This window comes from Alligator sinensis, unplaced genomic scaffold (assembly GCF_000455745.1).
Source record: "Alligator sinensis unplaced genomic scaffold, ASM45574v1 scaffold872_5, whole genome shotgun sequence".
NCBI classification, from domain to species: Eukaryota; Metazoa; Chordata; order Crocodylia; family Alligatoridae; genus Alligator; species Alligator sinensis.
The window spans coordinates 684105-704940 of NW_005842730.1; the positions used below are offsets into that span (position 1 = coordinate 684105).

General features: G+C 52.7%; 1 protein-coding gene across 1 annotated transcript in view; it reads right to left on the minus strand.

The window, feature by feature from the left end:
- Positions 1 to 20836, minus strand: part of CELSR2 (cadherin EGF LAG seven-pass G-type receptor 2) — a gene marked incomplete at its 5' end in the record, with an annotated part of 77399 nt that overhangs the window by 22971 nt on the left and 33592 nt on the right. The window contains 12 exons of the mRNA XM_006034379.3: positions 723 to 843; positions 1155 to 1296; positions 1748 to 1922; positions 2666 to 2779; positions 4958 to 5143; positions 5870 to 6036; positions 6890 to 7015; positions 7422 to 7585; positions 7827 to 7984; positions 9225 to 9313; positions 9768 to 9883; positions 14112 to 14334. Coding sequence (XP_006034441.1) covers positions 723 to 843; positions 1155 to 1296; positions 1748 to 1922; positions 2666 to 2779; positions 4958 to 5143; positions 5870 to 6036; positions 6890 to 7015; positions 7422 to 7585; positions 7827 to 7984; positions 9225 to 9313; positions 9768 to 9883; positions 14112 to 14334 — 1781 coding nt within the window. The remainder of the gene's footprint in view (positions 1 to 722; positions 844 to 1154; positions 1297 to 1747; positions 1923 to 2665; positions 2780 to 4957; positions 5144 to 5869; positions 6037 to 6889; positions 7016 to 7421; positions 7586 to 7826; positions 7985 to 9224; positions 9314 to 9767; positions 9884 to 14111; positions 14335 to 20836) is intronic.

A 20836-nucleotide genomic window follows, 5' to 3' on the forward strand; every position in this document is an offset into this window, starting at 1 on the left:
GGGAGGCTGTTCCAGAACCTCACTCCACACGTGGCTAGAAACCTAATTTCTGGTCCAAATGTATTCATGGCCAACTTACATCCATTGTTCTTATTCCAATATTGTCCTGGACCTTAAAGAGATCCTCTCCATCCTTGGAATTATTTCTAATGTATAGAAATCAGTCCTTATCCCCCCTCAGCTTTTCTTTTGCCAAGCTGAACACACCATGTGCTCCCAGTCTTCTCTTGCATGTCTGGCCTTTGTCACCCTCATCAACCCAGAAGTCCTTCTTGGCACTTCCTGTAATCTGAATTTATGTTTCTTGAAGTGGGGTGACACAAACTGTACCCTATACTCCAGATGAAGTTTTACAAGGTCCTGTACAATGGTGCTAATATGTCCCTCCATCTGCTGGATAGATCCTCCCTGATCCAGTCTGAGATTATATTTGCTTTTCTCACAGCTGCATCACATGGGTAGTTCACACTCCATCCCAGGCCCTCCCTCCCTATCTCACTCCCATCTGCTGAGTTTCTGTTGTGGAACAGAAATCCCTGTTCTCAGTTTCTCAGCGCGCAGGGAGAGTGCAGCCAACACACGCAGCACAACCAGAGCAAGATGGGAGACAGGGAGGCCCTGGACCCTGCCATGCTGTATTCCCATCCCAGTCCCCTCCTCCTATGCTTACCGTCTATTGGCATATCCCCAACCCACTCCCACTCTCCAGCCCCCACACTTACCTTGCAGCGACACTCCCCAGTGGTTTTGTTACAGTCCGAATCAAAGCCTTTGCTGATGTCACAGTTGCAGGGGCCACACATGGGGTGCCCCCACCAACCCCGTGGGCACGGCTGGTCAATCCTACCATAGAGCAGGCACCACCATCGTTACACATAGATACAGGCACCACACTGCTCCACATGCCCACCCTGTACACACCCAGCCCTGCACACCTGGCCCACTCAGAGACATGGTACTAACCACACTGACACCACCTCTTCAGACACATGGCACATGCATGGGCTGATTACACGGGTGTGCACGCTCTGCTTCCCCAGACTGCCCTGCACATTTCTTTCACGTTCTCTCTTGCATGCCCCTTGCAGGTTCATTGCACACATACATACAGCACATGCAAACGTCCCTGCCCCCATACATGCTTGGTGACTCACTTGTTTTCACAGTAGGGCCCGAAGTAGTTGTGGGGGCACTCGCACATGTAGCCATGTGAGGAGCTGGGCTTGCGGGTGCACACAGACTGGTGCTCACACGGATTGAGGGAGCATACGTTCACACAGTTATCTCCATAGTAACCTGGAACAGAAAGAAGGATGCAGCCGGGGTTTCTGTCACCCTCACTCCCAGCTACATCAGCCCCAGGTCACCCCCACATCACTGGGAACAGGTAAAATGCAGTGCTTGCAGCCAAAGAGATGGGGTACAAGTAAGATGCCTGGTCTCTGACAGAACTACTTTATGGGGGGAAGAGCAGGCTTAGACTGAAATGAAGCAAAATGGATGCTTTCCCCATCCCAAGCCAGAGACTCATGCTTCCCTGCACTGCCAGGGTTGGCTGGATGGGACAGGACCAGCTAAACCTAAGCAGCCTGGGTATCATGGTCCCATTAGAGTAGGGGGCACAGGGGAGGGGTGTCCTTCCTGACCCTGCAGGTGGGGTTTGACCAGAACCCATGCACAGGAATCCCCAGTAAGCCAGGAGTTCATGCCCCTGTGCTCCTCATAGCATGTCTGGCCCATCCCTCACCTGGGTCGCAGCTGCAGGAGTAGCTGTCCCAGTCGTCACTGCAGTAGCTGTTGTCTGGGCAGGGGTTTGAGTCGCACGGGTCCGGGATGCTGCAGCCACGCTCCATGTTCACCCTCTCAGCCTGGTTCACATTCAGGGCCACGGCACTAGCCGATGTCTCCCCGATCCGCACACCCTGCAAGGGCACAAAGACCAAGGAATCCCTCGCCCAGCTGAGCTGAAGTTCCCCCTCCCTGATCAGAGCAGCCTGGGGTTCCCGTTGTGCATTCCAGCCAGCAGCCGCACTGGGATAGCACTGCCTATGGGTTAGTGTATGAAATTGGGACCCAGGAAACTTGGGTACTAGTCCTGTGTCTTCTGCTGAACTGCTGTGCGATTCTGAGATGATTCCCCATTTCTAAACACAGGCACTATGATGAGGACACTGATCTACTGATGGAAAGTGCTGCATGAAGGCTCAGTATTCCTATTCCCCTTCAGGATACCCTATCAGTCCCTGGTGGTAGATCTGAGGTCCCCTCAGTGTCCTACTGCTTGTGGCATGGTCATAAACACAAAGAATATGACAGGGATTAAAGCTGGGACCTTCTGCAGCCTGCTCCCACCCACACTCAAGGGGCTCCTCCATCTGGGAGTCGGTAAGTGGCTGCTGTAATCTCACTGACTGGCCCCTCCCACTCAGCCCAAGGTCTCTGGGCTGGCACATGCCACCTGATCTCAGCGGGAGCAGGGATGGGGCTGCCCCAGAGAACTATGATCAGTGTCTGACCCCACATGCCCCAGCCTGATGCCACCCATGGGTGGTGCCCAGCCCCTTGCAGACCTCCCTGTCCCAGCCAACTGGCTCATGGTGTCTCTTTCGGACCCTGACCAGGCCTTGAACCCCGACATGACCCCCCAGAGACCATCCTCCAATACCTGCATGCAGCCACGGAAGCCCTGATGCACCTCGCCCAACTCGCCTGCTACACCACCCACGCTCAGGTTACGCAGCTTCAGCCCGTGCAGCTCACAGCTGATGTCCTCCACCACCTGTGGAAGAGACGCAGCAGCAGATGAGCACCTGGTGGGTTCATCTGATTCATCTCTGCACTGTGAGAAACCATCTGTGGTTGTGGTTCCTGCATTAGAGGTGCCCCCAGGCTGGAAGAGCATGGGCACTATGGGTCAGACTCCAGACAAATTATAAAGTCATAGAGAAGTAGGACTGGGAGGGACTTCAGGAAACCATCTAGTCCAAATTCCTGCTCGAGGCAGGGTCATTCTGTCTACACCGTCAAATGTTTGTCTAACTTGTTCTTAACAACTCTGGGAACAATCCTCCCACCTATGTACCAGGCACAAAGCTCAAGACCTCACAAATACACCTTAATTTGTCACAAGTAAAGAAGGGGGGGGTGAGGGCACTGTCACTGCCCTGCTGCTGCAAGGACAGGAAGCAGTTTGTTAAAATACGTTTGAGAGATACAAGAAGTCGAACTTGTCCCCCTCTGCAAAGGAAGGCAACAATTACCACAGTCCATGCCAATCTGAGGGTGGAGTAAAATTGGAGTGCACTGCTAAAGATTTTTTTTGACCAATACCGATGGCCGATAATTAATCAGCCGTATTCGCCAGTACTGATCCGATTGCCAATATGCAGCCCGGCAGCTTGGAGAGCAACATCCAGCCAGTAAGTCTGTGGGGAGGAAGGAGCGTGGGGGAGGGAAGGGGTGTAAATGGGGCAGATTGAGGCCCCCATGGTGAAGGAGGGTGTGAGGCTGGGGCAGGTGCTGCCCAGCCAGGGCAGAGCAGGGTGCGGGACAGAGCAGGGTGTAGGCAGCTTGTCTGGTGGGGGAGGGAAGGGAGGCGCGGCTTCTGCCGCTGTGTGCACCCCCGGGGGAGGCATGGGGGGCATGTGCCCTTCGGATTTATGTGCAGGGTGAGGGCAGGCTGCCTGCTGAGGGCTCGGGGCCAGGGGCTGTGCTGGCCTCTTCCTGAGATGGTGACTGGGCTGGGCCTGTGCTCAGGACAGAGGCAGGGCAGGTGGCAGCAGTGCTGGAAGGGGGGGCTATAGAATGGGCTACAGCTACCCCAAAATTCGCTGTAGCCACGCCGTAGTCTCCCCCTCCCAGCACTGCTGCCACCCACCCCACCCCCGTTCCCACCCCCAGCCCAGCCCCACTGGAGGGAAGAGGCCATCAGAGCCCCCAGCCCCGAGTCCACAGTGGGCAGCTTGCCCTCACCCTGTCCACAAATCTGGGGGACACACACTCCCTATGCCTCTCCTGGGGGTGCATGCAGTGGCAGGGGCCACTCTCCCCGTCCAGAAGAGCTGCCTGTGGCTTCATCCTGCACCCTGCCCCACCCTGGCTGGGCAGCACCTGCCCCTGTCCCTGGCCCACTCCCTCCCTCACCATGGGGATCTCCATCTGCCCCCCACGCCTCTTCCCCCAAACAGATTTACCGGCCGGTCGCTGCTCTCCAAGCTGCTGGGCTGCACTCCTGGCTGCGTGCATGCTGCAGCTGCACACATGCACACATCATTTATTGATGACATTATTGGCTATAACGGCCAAAAAAAAAGCCAATTGCCAATAATCTCAATTTTCCTTTTTTCAGTGCCAATGCGATATGGACTGATATACTGGTGCACTTCTAGATAAAACTCTTTCCTGATCCTGAATGTGGGGATTGGTCTGACCCTGAGCAGAGGGGCAAGACCCTCTATAATTAGGGTCCTCTCAGGTTTTTAAGCCCCAGCAGAAGCAATGGCACATCCCAGTCAAAATCCTCAGCCTTGGCTGCAGCCAACACCCAGTACTTCTGAGGAAAGTAAAAAAGTCCCAGACAGTAGCAGCAACAGGAGGGGATAATATTTGTTCCCAGCCACACATGGTGACCAGCAAAGCACAGAAGCATGGGATAACCAGACATCCTCCACTCAGCACCGCAACTTGGGGACAGCAAACACACCTCTGGGCAGAGCAAGGGAGAAAGCCCAAGGCTGGAATGGGAAGGTACTGTGCAGAGGTCTGGGTATCTCTCATGCTCTCAATCCTACTGTCATCAGCACTAAAATGAATGCTCAATTTTTAAGCAACCAAAAACAGTTGAACATAATAGCAACAACCCCATGCCTGATCTCTCCTATTGCTTCTCCCCCACTCTGCTCCTTTATGATTGGCTCCAAAACCAGTTCACTCTGCCCTGCCCCACCCTATCCCGCACCTGGTGGAGGCCATAGTCCAAGGCCATGACAGCCAGACACCTGGACTCCTGACTGTCCTTGCTGCTCCGAAGCTCCAGCTGCAAATGGTGCCAGTCACCGTCATTCACCTTCACCTGGTGCAGCCGCAGCACTGAGACGCGGCTGCTGGCCCGGTGGAAGCTCATCAACAGGTTGCCTTCATTCAGCTGGAGATGAGAGAAGGACAGGCCTGGGTGAGAACAGGACTCCCAACCTCTTCAGCGGGATTGCGGGGGGTGGGGATTAGGCCACATGCATATTGTGGTCTGGTCCATGAAGACACCGGCAGACAGATACTGCATCCTGGTATCCCCAGCTGGGATTCCCAGATGCTGCAACACATTCTGGCCGGCAGGTGGCACTTAAAGACAGTGCACCACCATGTCACCCAGCCACCAGACAGAGGCTGGGGCACCTGGGAAAAGGGAAACATCTCAAAGGCCTAGATGGCCCCACCTGCACCAATCCTAGGATGGGCTGGGGTATCCACAGGGCAGCTGCTCAGAGGCTGACAGGGACACATGGGGAATGTGCAGGGCCACTTTTCTCATCACCTGAGCAGGGCAGTCCAGAGCAGGTGCAGAACTTCCATCACGGAAAGGAATCTGCTCTGTCTTGCTGTTGCAAATCACCAGGAGCAGTATCCAGGCCCTGCATTCTCCTGGGAGCTAGCACCCAAGCACAGCACTGCATGACTGGCCTGGGTGATGCCAGAAAAGGGAGGCAACTGTACTCCCCTAGACAAGGGGTGTGGATCTTACTCCCCACCCTGGGCAACAAACACACCCCTTCCATCCTCCCATGGAGCTCTTGCAGCCACCAGAGAAGCCCCTGCAGGCAGGGTGATTGCTGCCCATCCTCTCTACACAGCAGTACTCCCCCATTACACCTACCTGCAGGGTGATGGTAGACAGTTGCCCAGCGATGGCTCTCAGGAGGATGCCATTGGCCTGGCGGGTGCGGAACATGAGCCCAATGTGCCAGGGCAGTGTGATGGTGATGGCCAGATTGCTCCAAGCCACTAGGCTGTTTCCTAGGAAGCGCTGGGGACTTGCCATCTCTGCCAGGCACAAAGAAATACCATGAGCCGGAGGGGTTGGCTCCTGCCCTGAATGGACTCCAGAAGGGCATGACCTTGGGAGCCACGTAAGCCTGCAGTTCACCCAGAGCCTTATTTGGGGCCTGATCCCACAGGCCACAGTACCCTGCTCACATCAATTCCCAGAGCTGGGGGCAACATCTCCACCAGGGCGAGTGGGGATCTCACTGTGACACATCAGCCTTTCACTCTGCCCAGCATAAGAGTCACCCCCTCCCTCCACCCTCCAACAAAGCAAGAGCCAGCAGCAGCTGGAAAGGAAGCTGCTTTTGGGAGGGGGGCAGAGGGGGCTGCCACCCCTCTTCCTTCTCAAGAAAGGACCAGTTTTAACTACATCACAATTTGTCCTTTTTTTTCCCCCCCTAATTCTCCACTCAAGAAAAATGACATTCTGGGAAAGACAATTCCAAATCTGCCAGAGCCCTTTGGCTTCCCAATTTTAAACAATGTTTTGTTTAGAAATGGTTTTAATTTTTTTCAAATAAACCAGAAATGAGAGGAAAATGTGCAACACCTTTTTTCAACAAAAAAAGTTTTTCTATTTTTTTTTCTTTTTTTTACACTTCCAATCAGCTGAAAAGGTCTGAGAAGTGTTGGGTTTCGCTCACCCAGACACGCTTTGGGTTTTAATATTTTGGGACCCCTCCTCACTATCCCAGCTCCTGCACTTCCCTCAGCATCAGTCTAGAAGGGCTCTGCTGGAGGCACAGATCCCAGGGGGCGATCAGCTCCTGTCTTCATTCACAGGACCCCTGGTATCTTCTCCCAGATTCAGGCCTCCTGGGTCCAAAGCGTGAAAGGCAGCAACACCTACCTTGCTTGCAGGTCTTGCCCCCAAAGCCCAGGGGGCACTCACAGCTGAACGAGTCCCACTGGTTGACACAGGTGCCACCGTTGTGGCAGGTGTTGCTGTCACAGACGTTCTTCTTGGCAGAGCAGCCTGGGGGAGTCCAGAAAGAGCTGGGATGAACCATGGGGTGGTGGGGAGTGATTGGTGGGGATCAACTCCTGGAGCTAGGGAGCAGCAGAACAGCAAGGGAGGGCCTTTCCCAATGCCTGTACCAGCTGACATGGGGCATGAGTGCCCTCACCTGTAGTGCTGGCCCTGGGTATAGCAGAGCCTCCCCTGCTCACTGTAGGTAGCTGATGCCACATGCCAGCCCAATGCATCCAGCCTGGCACTATGCATCCACCTCTGCCTCCTGACAGTGCCATGTGTTATGCCCCTAGGCCATGCACCCCTGGTCTAGCACAGAGCCCACCCCGTTTCAGTCCCAGCTAGGGCTTGTCATCCACTGGGCTGGTTCCCATGGCCACACAGCAGGCCAAGCCTGAGCGCTCCCTACCTGGCGCAGTGCCGTTGTTAGCAATGAAATCAGCCATGTCCACTTCCTGGTTGTCAATCAGCAGGTTCCGCATGCAGCCCACGAACTGCCGGTTGCGCACAGGGAAGCTCTCGGGCAGGTTGGGGATGCCGCCCAGGAGCAGGGGGCCTGTCAGATCCAGGGACCTAGGCAGAGGAGACAGTCGGAGGGAGGAAGGACTGAAGAGACAGGGCCCCCACCCCATATTGCCAATTTGAGCCACTGACAAGATACCCTCCTCCCCCACCCCATACAGCTGAGCTAGCGGGGAGCTGTGGGTCAGGAGGAAGGGGCACCCAGAGATGCCTGTCTTGCTTTGAAAACTTGCTTCCAGGCACCCTGCAACGCCTGGTCCACCACCCCTCTGAAACCTCAATTCACTCTTACTTCTTGGTGCCCGACTGAGTCCCCTGGGCCGAGCATGAATAGTTGCCAAGGACTGCGCCAAACTTCAGAGCCACAGAAGTGTCACAGTCGTCCACAGTCACCACAGCAACCTTCTGCTCCGAGGGCCCCTGGGGCACCCCTGATTTCCCGATGATGGGCTGTGGAGAGAAGACCAGAGGGCCATGACTAATGCAGCGGTGCAGATGAAACAGAGGACCCTGCCATGGGTAGGTGTTGTGTCCAAATGCATTGGGCAGAGTCAGCACATCCCTGTCCTCAGTGACTTTGGCGCTGTCCCTGAATGGGAGAGAGATTGTCCCAGGGAGAAGCCACTGGTACTGCTCCAAAGGCAATTTTTAGCTGCCAGCACCCAACAGCTGGGATTGAGTGGAAGAAGACAAGGTAGGGGCCAGCCCATGGCCTGCAAGCATGGGGGCGAGGGCTCTGCACTTTGGCACTTTGTTTTTAACATATTTATAACCAAGGTTTTTAAAAGTCTGCCTGTCTCTAGGCAGACAAGGTTCCTTGGGTGAATTTGATATCTTTTATTAGACCAACCCAAATAGTTGGAGAATAGTTATTAAGCAAGCTTTCGAGTTCAAAAACCCTTCGTCAGGCTAAGGAAGTTTCAGCAGTTGGTGTGTGCTCTTCCTGGATGTCACCCCTGCCTGTCTCTATACACTCACCCCATCCCTCCATCTGTCCCCATCTTCTCCCTCCCTTGTTCCCCCTCTCTGGTCTGTCCTATCCCCCCAGCCCTTGTCCCAGTGTTTTACAATGTAATTCCTCTTTTGTCTGTACCCATCAGTCACTGTGAGAGCCAGGACCCTTGTCAAACCTGGTGTGGCAGGAAGCAAGACACTAAACCACAAGGACTTAAGTCCTGAACTGGTGCCACAGAAAGCAGGTACTGGGCAAGACAGGCCCAATGATCTAGTTTGGTGTGGCCTATGGTGGTTGCAGGGCCTTCCTGGGGCTGTGTCTGCCCAGCTCTCCCTTGGCACCATCACCCTATAGGAGCACTGGGGTAACCCCACTGCAGGCCACAAGGCTGTGAGGAAACATTGTCCCCTTACACCTCTCTGGTGCTCAAGCCCCAGCTGCCCCTTTGCTGCAGCCCACAACTCCCACCATCCCCTGGCCACATCAGTATAAAGCGCTGCAGCAAACTGAGAATGAAGGGGATGTGAAGTAATACAATCAGAGGACCACGGGCATTGCCCTAGGTCTGGCAGGGAACCCAGTGCTGTGTTCAGCCAGAGATGTGATGGGTCACACTGAACCTCGGCCCACGGTTACTGCCCCACTTCTTCCTGTCCGCCTAGCTTGACAGCCAGGTGCTTACTGGACAATGGCTGACTGGCAGCTGCCGGTGTGCCCTCCCCTGCCCCTGCTCACCTTGTTGTAATACTGCAGCTGGACTGTGTGCCACTGCCCGTCACTCACACCTCCTGGGATGAATGGGGACACCGCAGTGGTCGATTCCCCTGCCGGAAGGATGGAGGGGATGATGGTTACCACGGAGGGGCCTTTAGAAAAGGACTACATCAGTCATGAGAACCAGCACACTTTCAGCTGAGGTACCCAAAGCAAACCATGGGTTTCAGGGCTGAGCTGCTGCTCTGCGGCAGAAGACAGAGTCTCAGAGCTCCCTGCCAAGTGAGCAGGGGGAAAAGAGCCCAGAGTATGGAGTGTGAAGAGTGGTGTAGGGAGCTCTGGGCTCTGAAGGTGAAGGCAGCCAGGGGGTAAAGGAAGCTGGGAACTGGGAAGAAAAGGCAGGGAGCTGAGAACCAGCAGAAACTCCACAGCCAGGGGCAGAAGGGGAAGGTGGGGACTGGCAGTGGGGCAAAGGGAGACAGGAACTGGCGTCAAGGGGCACTGAGACCCAGAGGGGTAGAGGGGAGCTAGGTGCTGGGGAAACAGGGCCGGAGCACTCCATACCTGCTGAGAAGGTGAGCTGGATCTGCTCGTGGACAATCTCCAGGGCCACAAAATCGTGCTTCTCATTGAAACGCCCATTGTAGAGGAGCAGCCCATTCTGCTCCTTCGTAGCAAACCTGTGTGAGGGACAGAGGAGGATGAGTGCCCCCATTGTCTGCCTCTCCCATCATCATGTGAGCTTCCCCACCTGGCATGGCCTGTGAGACCGGGATTGAGGAGCATCAACAGGTCTATGCATGGAGGGACTCCCAAATGGGGACAGTAGGAGGCCACGGGTTGGAGCTGAAGGACATGAGCAGAGATCGAGGAAGGAACAGGACTAGGAATGAAGCTTCTGACCAGCACCTCCTCTCTCATCATATCTCACTAGTGAATGGAGAGCATGAGAGGGTACTAACACCCTCCTGCCCTCCTCCTGAGTCATGGCTAACTAACACCACAAAACAGAGCCATGAGGCACCATGCTGAAGGCAGTGGGAAGGGGGTATCTCACTGGGGGGCTGTTTGGGACCAAATTCCAAACAGGTCACTTTTTTCTGATCATTTCAGCAAGGATTTTCTTTCCTCCCTGCTCTACACGTGTCTGTGCTGTGCCACATGCATGGGATGGCTGCATTTCAGTCCTGGCCAAATAGTCTTGGCTGTACACAGCCTGCAAAGAAACTCAGCAACCTGGCAGAGGAAGGGGTGAGGGCATCTGCTGGGATTAATGTTGGGGGTGGGGAGCTATTCTTTATATTATGGTAGACTCTGGAGGATAGGACTGGGGACCCTTTTGCCAGGTGTTGTCTTGACATGTAGAGAGGAATCCAATTTCACTTTACCTGCCCAAATGGCAGGTCGCCAGCTGCAGAACTGCCATTTTTTGGTGCTCAGGCACCATTTGTGATTCTACTCCCTGTGCAACTCACTGAATCCACACAGCTACTGGGTATGCTCAGGAGGCCGCACTGTGGCTGGGCAAGTGTGTGGTCTTGTGTACACACACACACACACACACACACACACACACACACACACACGTTACCCAGCCAGCAGGTGTTAGATACTAAAGGAGAAAGCAGCTCTTATGCTGGGGCTGAATGATTTGGGAACTTGCTCAAGAAATGGGAGAAGTGTTGGTTCTAGGACCCTCACCCACAGAGGATTCAAATCGCTCTCTCCAACTTCACAACACATGCGCTACCACCATGCCATGACTTGAGCATCGTCCAGTGCCTTTTGAAGTAGACAGTTAAAAAGAGGGAGATATGTGGGGCCAGGAGGAACAGAATAACCACATGGTTTAGTGAGATAAATGCTACTTGGGAAGTGACAGGCTTTGGGTACAATGCTGGCACTTGCTCTCTATGGGTCAGGAACTTCCCCATGGCCTACTATTCATTTAAGTCAATGCAAAGTGGAGCGACTCAGGTTCAAGAGGCAGCTGGATGGTGCCTACCCTGTGGTGTGGTAGTTACAGTACTGTACTAGGAAGTCAGAGAACTGAAGGTTCAAATGCTCTCTGGGTCAGGGTACCTGGAACCTGGGCTTGCTTCCTGGACAAGTGCCCTCATCAGACAGCTATTGGGGCGTTAAGCATGGGAGAATCTGGCTTCTCCCTCCCCATGGCTTGTGCTGGGAGCCACATGCCAGCCCCAGCACAGCCTCCTGCACACTCAGCCGCTGTGCAGATAGGTTCACAAACTGTAGGTAAGTGGCAAAAATGGCAATTAAACTGCCCTTTAGATGCAAAAAATGGATTCAGCCTGTAGCATCTGCCCCCACCCCAAGACTTCACAGCCCAAAGAAGCAAATTGAGACACAGAGAAAGATGAGGTGGGGGGGGGACTCAAAGCCACTCAGCAGCCCAGAAGCAGAGCTAGGATTAGGCTCCAGATGTCCTGACTGCCATCTGAGTGGTTTATTGCCACCCTCTCCAACGTATCCATCACTACGAGTGCTGGGTAGTCCAGGGTCACAAGATCACATCCCCCCAGCTCTCTCACACACCCACAAACCACAGCCTGCTCCTTCCTCTTCATCCACAGGTTCCCTCCAACATTACCTCCTTGCCTGTCCTGGCACTGACACTGTTTTTTGGGTCCTGATCCCTGATGTCCAGCCCTGGGCCAAGGGCAAGGGCAGCATGCCCGCCGCTCTCTCCTGGCTCGGATATTCTGCCCCTTGGCATGCCCACCTTGTAGCTGCAGCTGCCCCAAGCCTGGGCTGCAGACCCTCCTCTGCCTGCACCCCGGTACCTTGCTGAGTCTCTGGGCCTGCTTTACCAGCCGGCAGGGAGACCTGAGGCCATCAGCTGCTGCCTCCCCACTGCCCAGTGAGCTGTGGCCTCGCTGTGCTCACACTAACGGCTGACTAAACAGGTCCAGCTCCCCACCCCCCTTCTTCAATGACCCTGCAGCAACAGGCCTCCCCTTTGGGCCGATTCATTACCTGCTGTCAGCACTCATCAGCCCCCCCCGCGGGTGATGGCCCCAACCTCGCCACAGAGAGTGGAGCAGGGGCTCCTGCCCAGGCTTTAACACAGCCGTCCCTCCACTGGGAACAAAAGCAGCCCAGGCAGGGAGGCTGTGGCCTGCTCCAGCCCTTTATTCTGGGCTGACAATAGAGGATGGAGTTGGCGGGATGTTGGGGAGGGAGAAGGGCCCATTGATGGGGGTTATGATCTCATCAGAGCTCCCTGAATGACTGACAGCCAGATAATTGCCCACCCCTCCTGGAGCCCCCAGCCCCTCTGCCATGGGACTCATCCTGCTCTCCTTTAGGCTGCTGAGGGGAGCAGGAGCATGACTGCGCCCCAGAACCTGAGCTGCTGGAGAGGGCTGGGGGCAGGGAGCACAGCAGATGCCCCCGGCCCATCATCAGAGGATTTCTTGCTGCTCCCCGAGGTGAGGGCTTGTGTTGAGCACGACCAGCTGGACTGCAGGAAGGCAGCAGGCAGCACCGAGCGGCCACACTGAACCCGGTGGCCATTAGCCCCCTACCATGGCTCTTGAGCCCACAGCCATGCCCCTGCCATAGCCGGCTGGCTGCCAGGCCCCTGCCATGCTTTGCCAGCTACCATGGACACCCTGCTGCTCTGTCTCTATGTAATCAACCTGCTGGGATCCTCTGTCCCATTCTCTCCAGTGTGTAAAGGGGGTGATTCAGGGTCATGGAAAACTCGTGGGGACAGCCCCCCCCATGTGTCCTGGCAGCAAACAATGGTCCCTTTCTATAGCAGACCAGAGGAAATCGGGGGGGAGGAGGGTGGCATCAGGCCCTGCAACAAAGATGCTGTTTACAGTCCATCTGCAAGACCCCCAACCCTCACCCTTTCCCAGGACACGGGCTGCAGCAGCTGGGAGGGGAGCAAAACTGGAATTCTCCCCCAGGACACAAACACACTGTGCTTTTGGAGCAAAACTGGTGTTCTCCCCCAGGACACAAACACACTGTGCTTTCCCCCAGCCATGTAGGCTACACCAGTGGGCCATCTGGGAGACCTCAGATCCCTGCTCCCCACTACGGTCACACCAGCAGCTGCCCTGCTCGGTACCTCCTGCGAAATCCCACAGAGACAGGCATGACACAAACATGAAGAGCAGCTTCCAGAATTGGAGGTCACTGAAGGAGGCCGTCAACTATTGCAGGTTTGTTATATTAGACAATATGCTGGCGATGGAGCCCAGGAGTCCTTAGTCTCGGCCCTCCCTGCTCTAACCACGATGCAAACACCAGGAGTCCCAACTCCCTACCAGCCTCTTTTCTAACCACTTGCTTCACTCCCGTCCCAGAGCTTGGGAGAGATCTCAGGAATCTTGCCTCCTCGGCTGCTGCACTAACCCTTTAGGCCACGTTGTCCCCCGCTGTCTGTACTGCTCAGTCTGGGGATGAGGGGAGACTCAGACCCCTCCTTGCTCAGCCTTGCTAGGAGATTTAACCAAAGCCCCATGCTGGCACTGGGGCTTACTGGAATAAAAGTGAGATTGCTAGGAAAGGGACAGAAGATCTGGAGGACAGGGATGGTGACTGGCAGGTGGCTGGGGAAGAGAAGCCAGAGAGAGCGTGAAGGAAGAACAGCTCCATTCTTAGGGAGACACAATCCCAGAGAGTCCCAGACTCGGACAACACCCCCAGCAGAGAACCTAGCTCTGGACACCCCATCTCTAGGACAGCCCAGCTCTGAAGAGCCCCTTTCTCAGGGACTTCCCAACCCAGAGATCCCCTGCATAAGGGATCCTCCACTGCATCATAGCTCAGATCCCATGCAGAGAGAGCTCCCCAAAGAAGAGACCAGGGCACCAGGCAGAGGGGTCCATCCCACCCTACTCCACAGCTGGCAGGGTCTGAGACAGCACTCACGTGAGAGCAATAGTGAAATGGAAGCGCTGGCGAAGCCCTTTGAAGGTGATGAAGGACTGGGGTGGAAAGCTGCGCGTGGTCATCTCGCAGTAGGGCTTCTCGTAGTCCCCCGATGGGCAGTCGCATTTGAAGCCGCCCACTAGCAGGTTAACACAGGTGCCGCCGTTCTTGCAAACCCCCGGTGTACAACGGCCCAGGCGGGCGTTCACCTCGCAGTGCTCTCCTGAATGGGGAAAATGAGAGAGGGGAAGCATCAAGGGCAGCACCAGTCACACAGCCGAGCCCCAGTCCATGTGTCCCATGCTAGTGGGTGGCACTGGAGCCTGCCAGCTCAGTCCCCTCCCACTCTGGCCCTTTGGGCACCAGGTGCCTTGCAAACACACTCTAAAAAATCTTTTTGACAAGGGGGGGTTGGAGCTGCACAGCATCCTTGGATCCACCCCTCCCAATACTAACCAAGCACAGTTCTTTCAACTCTGTCTTGTAAGTCATGTTCCTGGACCTTTACTCTTTTTTTTTTTGCTTTCCACTGGACTCTTTCCAGTTTGTCTACGTCTTTCCTGTAGCGCGGTGGACTACAGGAACTGCACGTGGCCACTGAGGATGCTATCACATGGCTCAGCGATTACACACACGCTGACTGACTTGAAGTACAGTACCCAAAATGGGACACAGTACTCCAGATGAGACCTCATCAGTACTGAAAAAGATGGAAGGATCATTTCCTGCAACTTGCATGTGAAACTCCTGTTAATACAGCCCAATATGCTATTGCCTTTTTTTGCAACTAGGGCACACTGTTGACTCATATTCAACTTGCAGTCCACTATAATCCCCAGGTCCTTTTCTGCAGTGCTACAGATTTGGCAGTCACTTCCCAGTTTGTATTTGTGCCTTTGATTGTTCCATAGGAATTTGCATGTGTCCTTATTGAAATTCATTCAATTAACACTGGACCATTTTCTAGTTTACCAAGGTCATTCTGAATCCTAATGTTCTCCTCTAGTGTCTGCAACTTCATCCAGCTTACTTTCATCTGCAGCTCTGCAACTCTGCACTCAATCATAGAAAAGTAAGCTGAGCAGGACCTCAGGGGATCATCTAGTCCAACGCCCTGCTCAAGACAGGAGTCTAAACCATCCTACACATGTGTTTGTTTAAGCTGCTCTTAAAAGCTCTAGGAACAACTTTCACACGGTACTACACATAATGTCCCAAACATAATAAACACCTTTAAACTTGCCAAATCATTAGTGAAGATATTAAGCAGTACTAAGCCCAGAACAGACCCCTGGGGAACCCCATTAAGTACCTCTTCCCCATTGGACATTGAGCCACCAACGACTGCTCTTCATTAATGATTCAATCAGTTATGTATCAATCTTGCAGTAGTTTCATCTAGATTGTATTTCCATAGCTTGCTGCCAAGGATGTCATAGAAGACAAGGGCAAAAGCCTTGCTGAAGGCATAATCACATCCACTGCTCTCCCCCCACGTACAAAGCCCATCACCTTGTTGTAGAAGCTTGACCAAGCATGACTTGGTCTTGACAAATCCAAGCTGGACATTCTTCATCACCTTGTTATTTTCTAATTGTTTAGTAACAGATTCCTTAATGACCTGATCCATAATCTTTCCAGGTACCAAGGTCAGACTGATTGGTCTGTAATTCCCTGGATTCTCCTTCTTCCCTTTTTTAAAAAGAGGCACTATATTTGCCATTTTCTTGTCATCCAAGACCTCATCCAACCTCTGTGCAGTGCACCTTGCAATTATTTATTCCAATGCAAAGGGAACCTTGGTGTTTAAATTCAATAGCACTTTTTATGGGTGTATCTGAAAACCGAAAGGCAAGGCACAGGTCCACGTTGCACTAGAAGTGATGTATGGTCTATGCTAGCAAAACCAGCATGGTCTTTTATCCCACGGGGAAAGAGATCTGCATAAAGCCAGAGGACCTGACAGCTGCCTTGCAAAGTGGAGGAGACCACACCTGTGAAGCAGTCAGATGTTAGGTATAGCAGTGTCCAAGGAGGCTTTGCACAAGCAGGGCTTGGGACCAAGATGTCTGGAGACAGACTGCAAGTAGTGCAAATTGACTCCGTTGAAGGGAACAATACAGAGGGAGAATTTTCATAGATTCACAGATTCATAGATGTTAGGGGCTGGAAGGGACCTTACAAGATCATCGGGTCCAGCTCCCCTGCACTTGGGCAGAAAAGATTGCTGGGGCCAGATGACCCTAGCAAGGTGGGCATCAAGGTGCTTTTTGAAGATCGCCAAAGTGGGTGACTATACCACCTCGGGGCGGGGGGGGGAGAGTCTGTTCCAGACCCTTGGCACTTGACTTGTAAAGAAAAGAAAAAAGTAAAGAAAAAGTTGCCACCGCTGGGGGAAGGGACACCAACGCAACCAGCATGCATGGAAAAAGAGCAAGCAAGAGGTCAGCAAAGCAAGGCCTACCAGACCTGCTGGAATGAGTGCAAGAAGCAGGACAACCAGGAAGTCACCACACACCAAGGCAACGGGAGCTTCTTGACAGTGGAATGGGCACACTTCTGAAAGGTGCTGTGGCCTAGTACTCAGAGCCCTGCTCTAGGACTCAAAAGACCTAGGTCCAGGTCTAGACCTGCATAGGTAATCTCAAATGACTCTCTTCCCCTCTCCCCACTTCAGTTGCCCATCTGTAGAAAGAAGATGGTTACAAACCTTCCTGGTGAAGTGCTATGGATGGAAAGCATTATGAGCAAAACATCACTGTAGTGTTACCCACTAAGCACTACATGGCAAGTCAGTATAAAAGCCATGTTTAGATGGAGGGGTTTCTGACCCCTGGTCTTGTGCTCACACTATTACATCTCACCCTTCCCTGCAACAGACACCTTGGAGGAATAAGAGAGAACCCAGAAAACATGGAGCAGCTAAAATAAGCAGAGGAACGGAGGCCAGGAAACCACCAGGGATTTAGGTGCCCTGACTCTACCAACTTGGCTTTGCTTTGTCCCCTCCCAGGTGGGTTAACCAGACACTGTCAACCTAAAAACCGTACTACACCCAGTCTTGGGTGCATTGCTAACCCTGCCATGGGTCAGTAAAGCAGGCAATAGTTGTCAACCCCTGTCCCTGCTGAAGTGTATTTCCTCTGTGACTTTCTCCTCAACTGGACAAAGACTGGGGCTGACCATTTATGAGCTCTGTTTCCCCTTTGTGAATCATCTGCATCACTGACAGGCTGCCAAGACCCTTGTGTCCGAGTTGCAGCCCCAACAAGGGAAAGGTTCATTTATTTATAAGCATCAGTTTCAATGGGATTTTTTCAACATGGACACTTATCTATTGGTCTATCAGTTTTATAATAGTTTGCCTGTTGGAAAATTTAAGTCCTAATGCTCACCTAATGTAAAATCAGCACAATGCCATGAAAGGCAACAGAGTTATGCCAATTTAAATCAGCAGCAAATTTGGTTCTAAATGTTGTGCCAAATGTCAGATGATGCCACCTTTAACGTGTCTCAAAATTCAGAGTTCAGCCCGCACCTAGGTTTTCAGGAGAATCTGGGTTTAATTCTAAGAGCATTAAGGCAAATCACTATAAGTCCTCCCTGCTTTAGGAAAGGCCTTACTTTGGGACAGGGGAATGACCAGGACCCTAGAGTAAGCTACTGTTGCTTGGCAGCCTGTGATACTGCATGGTATTTACAGTACCTACTGTAACAAGGCAGCGCCTAAAAGGAGCGATGTCCATCCAAACCAATTAAGGCAGACCAGGAACTGATGTGGCCAGCATTGCATGCAGCTATTTGTGATTCCCCAGCCTGGACAACCCAGATATTAGTTTTTAGATTGGTCACTTTGCAGCAACCTCTGGCATGAGTACAGAGTGGATCCATCCACGCATGCGCTTCGCTACGGAGTTGACTAATTTGCTCCACAGTAAAGTATCACCATCTACACGTGCACCCATATTAAGGCACAGTAAATGAACCAACTCTGCCATAGAATAGTGCTGTTCAGGACAAGTACTATCTTATGGTGGAATAATTTACAACACCACAATCGCTTAGACAGTGACCAGGGCTGGTAGGTGCACAAGGGTGCTACAGTGCAGGGGGCTGCCTGCCAGCTAGCCCCACAATGCAGCACCCTCATGCGCCAGCCAGCCCTTCTGCTGCCGGATGTCACCACTGGCTGACCCCGCAGATCCTTTGCCAGCCTAGGGCTGCTCCACCCTGGCTTGAATTGCTACGATCCCAGGCACACATGTAAACACTGCGCCCAAGAGCAGCTGACTGTAGCACAAACTGTGCCAGAGTTTATTGCACCGGGGAAACTGCATGTGTAGATGGACCCAGTGGGACTTAAACTCGTGCCTCTGAAACCAGAATGGGAGATCTTACCCACTCTCCCAAAGAGACCCCACAATAACAAACAAGTGTACACAAGAGCTCCGATGATGATAAAACTGTGCATGCAGTCAGGAGTCAAGAGATCCTACAAGAACAAGCTAGTCTGTACATAGTCCAGGTCCCAAGATACCTTAGTAACAAGCTATTAGATATACCGTCCAGCACTCAAAAGACACTACAACAACAATCCAGTGTGTACTGTACACAAAGCCAAGCCTACCTGTGCACAACAGAGGAAATAAACATTTGGTGGCACAAAATAGACACCAAAGGGAAAGAAATGTTGAAACAAACTATGCAAAAATCACCTGGAAGATGTAAGAGCAAGTGCTTTCAGTGATATGCTCACAAGGTAAAAGCTAAGAACATGCAAGTGCTCACCATCATTTTTTTAGCTGCTTTATGTGCATGGCAGGACACACCATTTTTGGGATCTGTGCTAAAATTCATCAGATCCCATCTGCACAACAGAAGGGGAGGGAGCCCGGCACTGGAGACTCAGTTAACACTGTGCAGCAAACAGCTGCACTCCTGAAAGGATCTCAAGGCACCCCAGGGTGCCAGAGCACCCTGGTTGAGACCCACTGTGCTAGGGAATTACATGTTAAAACCTCCTCTGAGTGTGGGGGCCTAGGACCCAAGTCTCTAGCTTCCAGGGCAAGTGTCCTAACCACTCAAATACTGGGACTAAAAGATGGGAGGGGCCTCTTACTTCCCCTCTAACACCCAACAGTCCTGGGTTTCTGGCCAGCAACATTTTGTGACTTAGATGAAGGTATGTGTCCAGAGTGGGCATGCACACGTACAGGACTCTTCAGACTGGAGAAGCGCAGGCTCAGGGGGGACTTGGTGGTTGCCTATAAGTATATAAGGGGTGTACATCAGGAACTGGGAAGATGTCTGTTCACCAGGGCATCCCAAGGGAAGAGACAAGGTCTAATGGTCACAAACTGCTAGAAGACCATTTTAGACTGGACACAAAGAAAACTTCTTTACCGTCCAAGTCTCCAGAGTTTGGAATAGAACCCCGCCACCAGAAGTGGTGCAAGCACCTACTCTGAATACCTTCAAGAAATGCTTGGATGCTTATCTTGCTGGGGTGATCTGACCCCAGTTGACTTCCTTCCCTTTAGGCATGGGGCTGGACTCAATGATTTTGCTAAGTCCCTTCCAGCCCTAATGTCTAAATATCTATGAAACCCTATGTGCACACACTGAGCCCAGCCCAACTGAGCCCCCCAAACTCAACAGAGGCTTCCAAGATGCTATTGCAGTCAAGATAATCAATACCAATAATCAATGGGTATTGGCTGGGCCTATCTCAGGGGCAAAGAGTAATCAGTGCCTTGTTGTATTATTGCCTATCACAGAGGCAAAGAGTAATCAGTGCCTTGTTGTATTATAGATTTATTGCTGTTTATATATGAACAGGCACTTCTGTTTGCCAAGAAACAGATTAAACCTTTCAGCTGATGGCCATAAAAATTAATGAGAAATGCCACTGCGTAGGTCCCGCAATAAATATGCATATCGAATCATGAGACATGGCAGCCTGGCCTCCAGAACCTCCAGGCTGGCAAGGGAATTTTTTTTTCTCATCACTCTGTCTGTCAAAAAACAGATTTTTTAAAAAGCAATTACAAAAAATGCTCCAGGCCAGACGCTCACCCTTGGAGCAGAGGCTTCAGCTGAGAGCAATGCAAGGCATGGCCAAAGGGCAGAGGCACTGCTTCTGCTCAGGGGCCAGGTGGACAGTGGATTGCTATCCTGGAAGAGGTCAGTCCCTTTGATCATTTCCATGGAAAGGAAGGATTTTACTTCCTTAACTTGACCTTCCCATTACTCTGCCTTCCTCTCCTTTCTTCCTTTCTAACTCCACTTCATCATCTCGTGGAGGGAAGCTCACTGTCTGTTCTGCAATAGTAGCCCAGGACTCATCCTCTTTTGGATTTCCCATTGCTGCAGGGCAGGTTTTAAATCTTAACCGTATCGGTGTGGTTTTTCCCCGCTACAGTTAAAAGACAAATGTTTCCCTGTCAGGCCACCTGCACAGAGACTGGCAGGGCTGATGCTGGGAGCTGCAAGGTTGGCAGCATGTTGGGGAGGGTCCCATAGGATTGGCTCCCCTCACCTGGGCCCAAGTCTCTGCTAAACATAGGACAGACTTTCAGAAGTGTTCAGAGCCCAGCACCCCCTTCCCCAGTACCAAAGACAGTCTCCCCACCCAATGGCAAATAAACTCCCCTGTTGAAAACAAAGAATTCCCCACCTTACAGAGAACAACAGAGAATCCAGATCCCTAACCGAAGACGTCAACC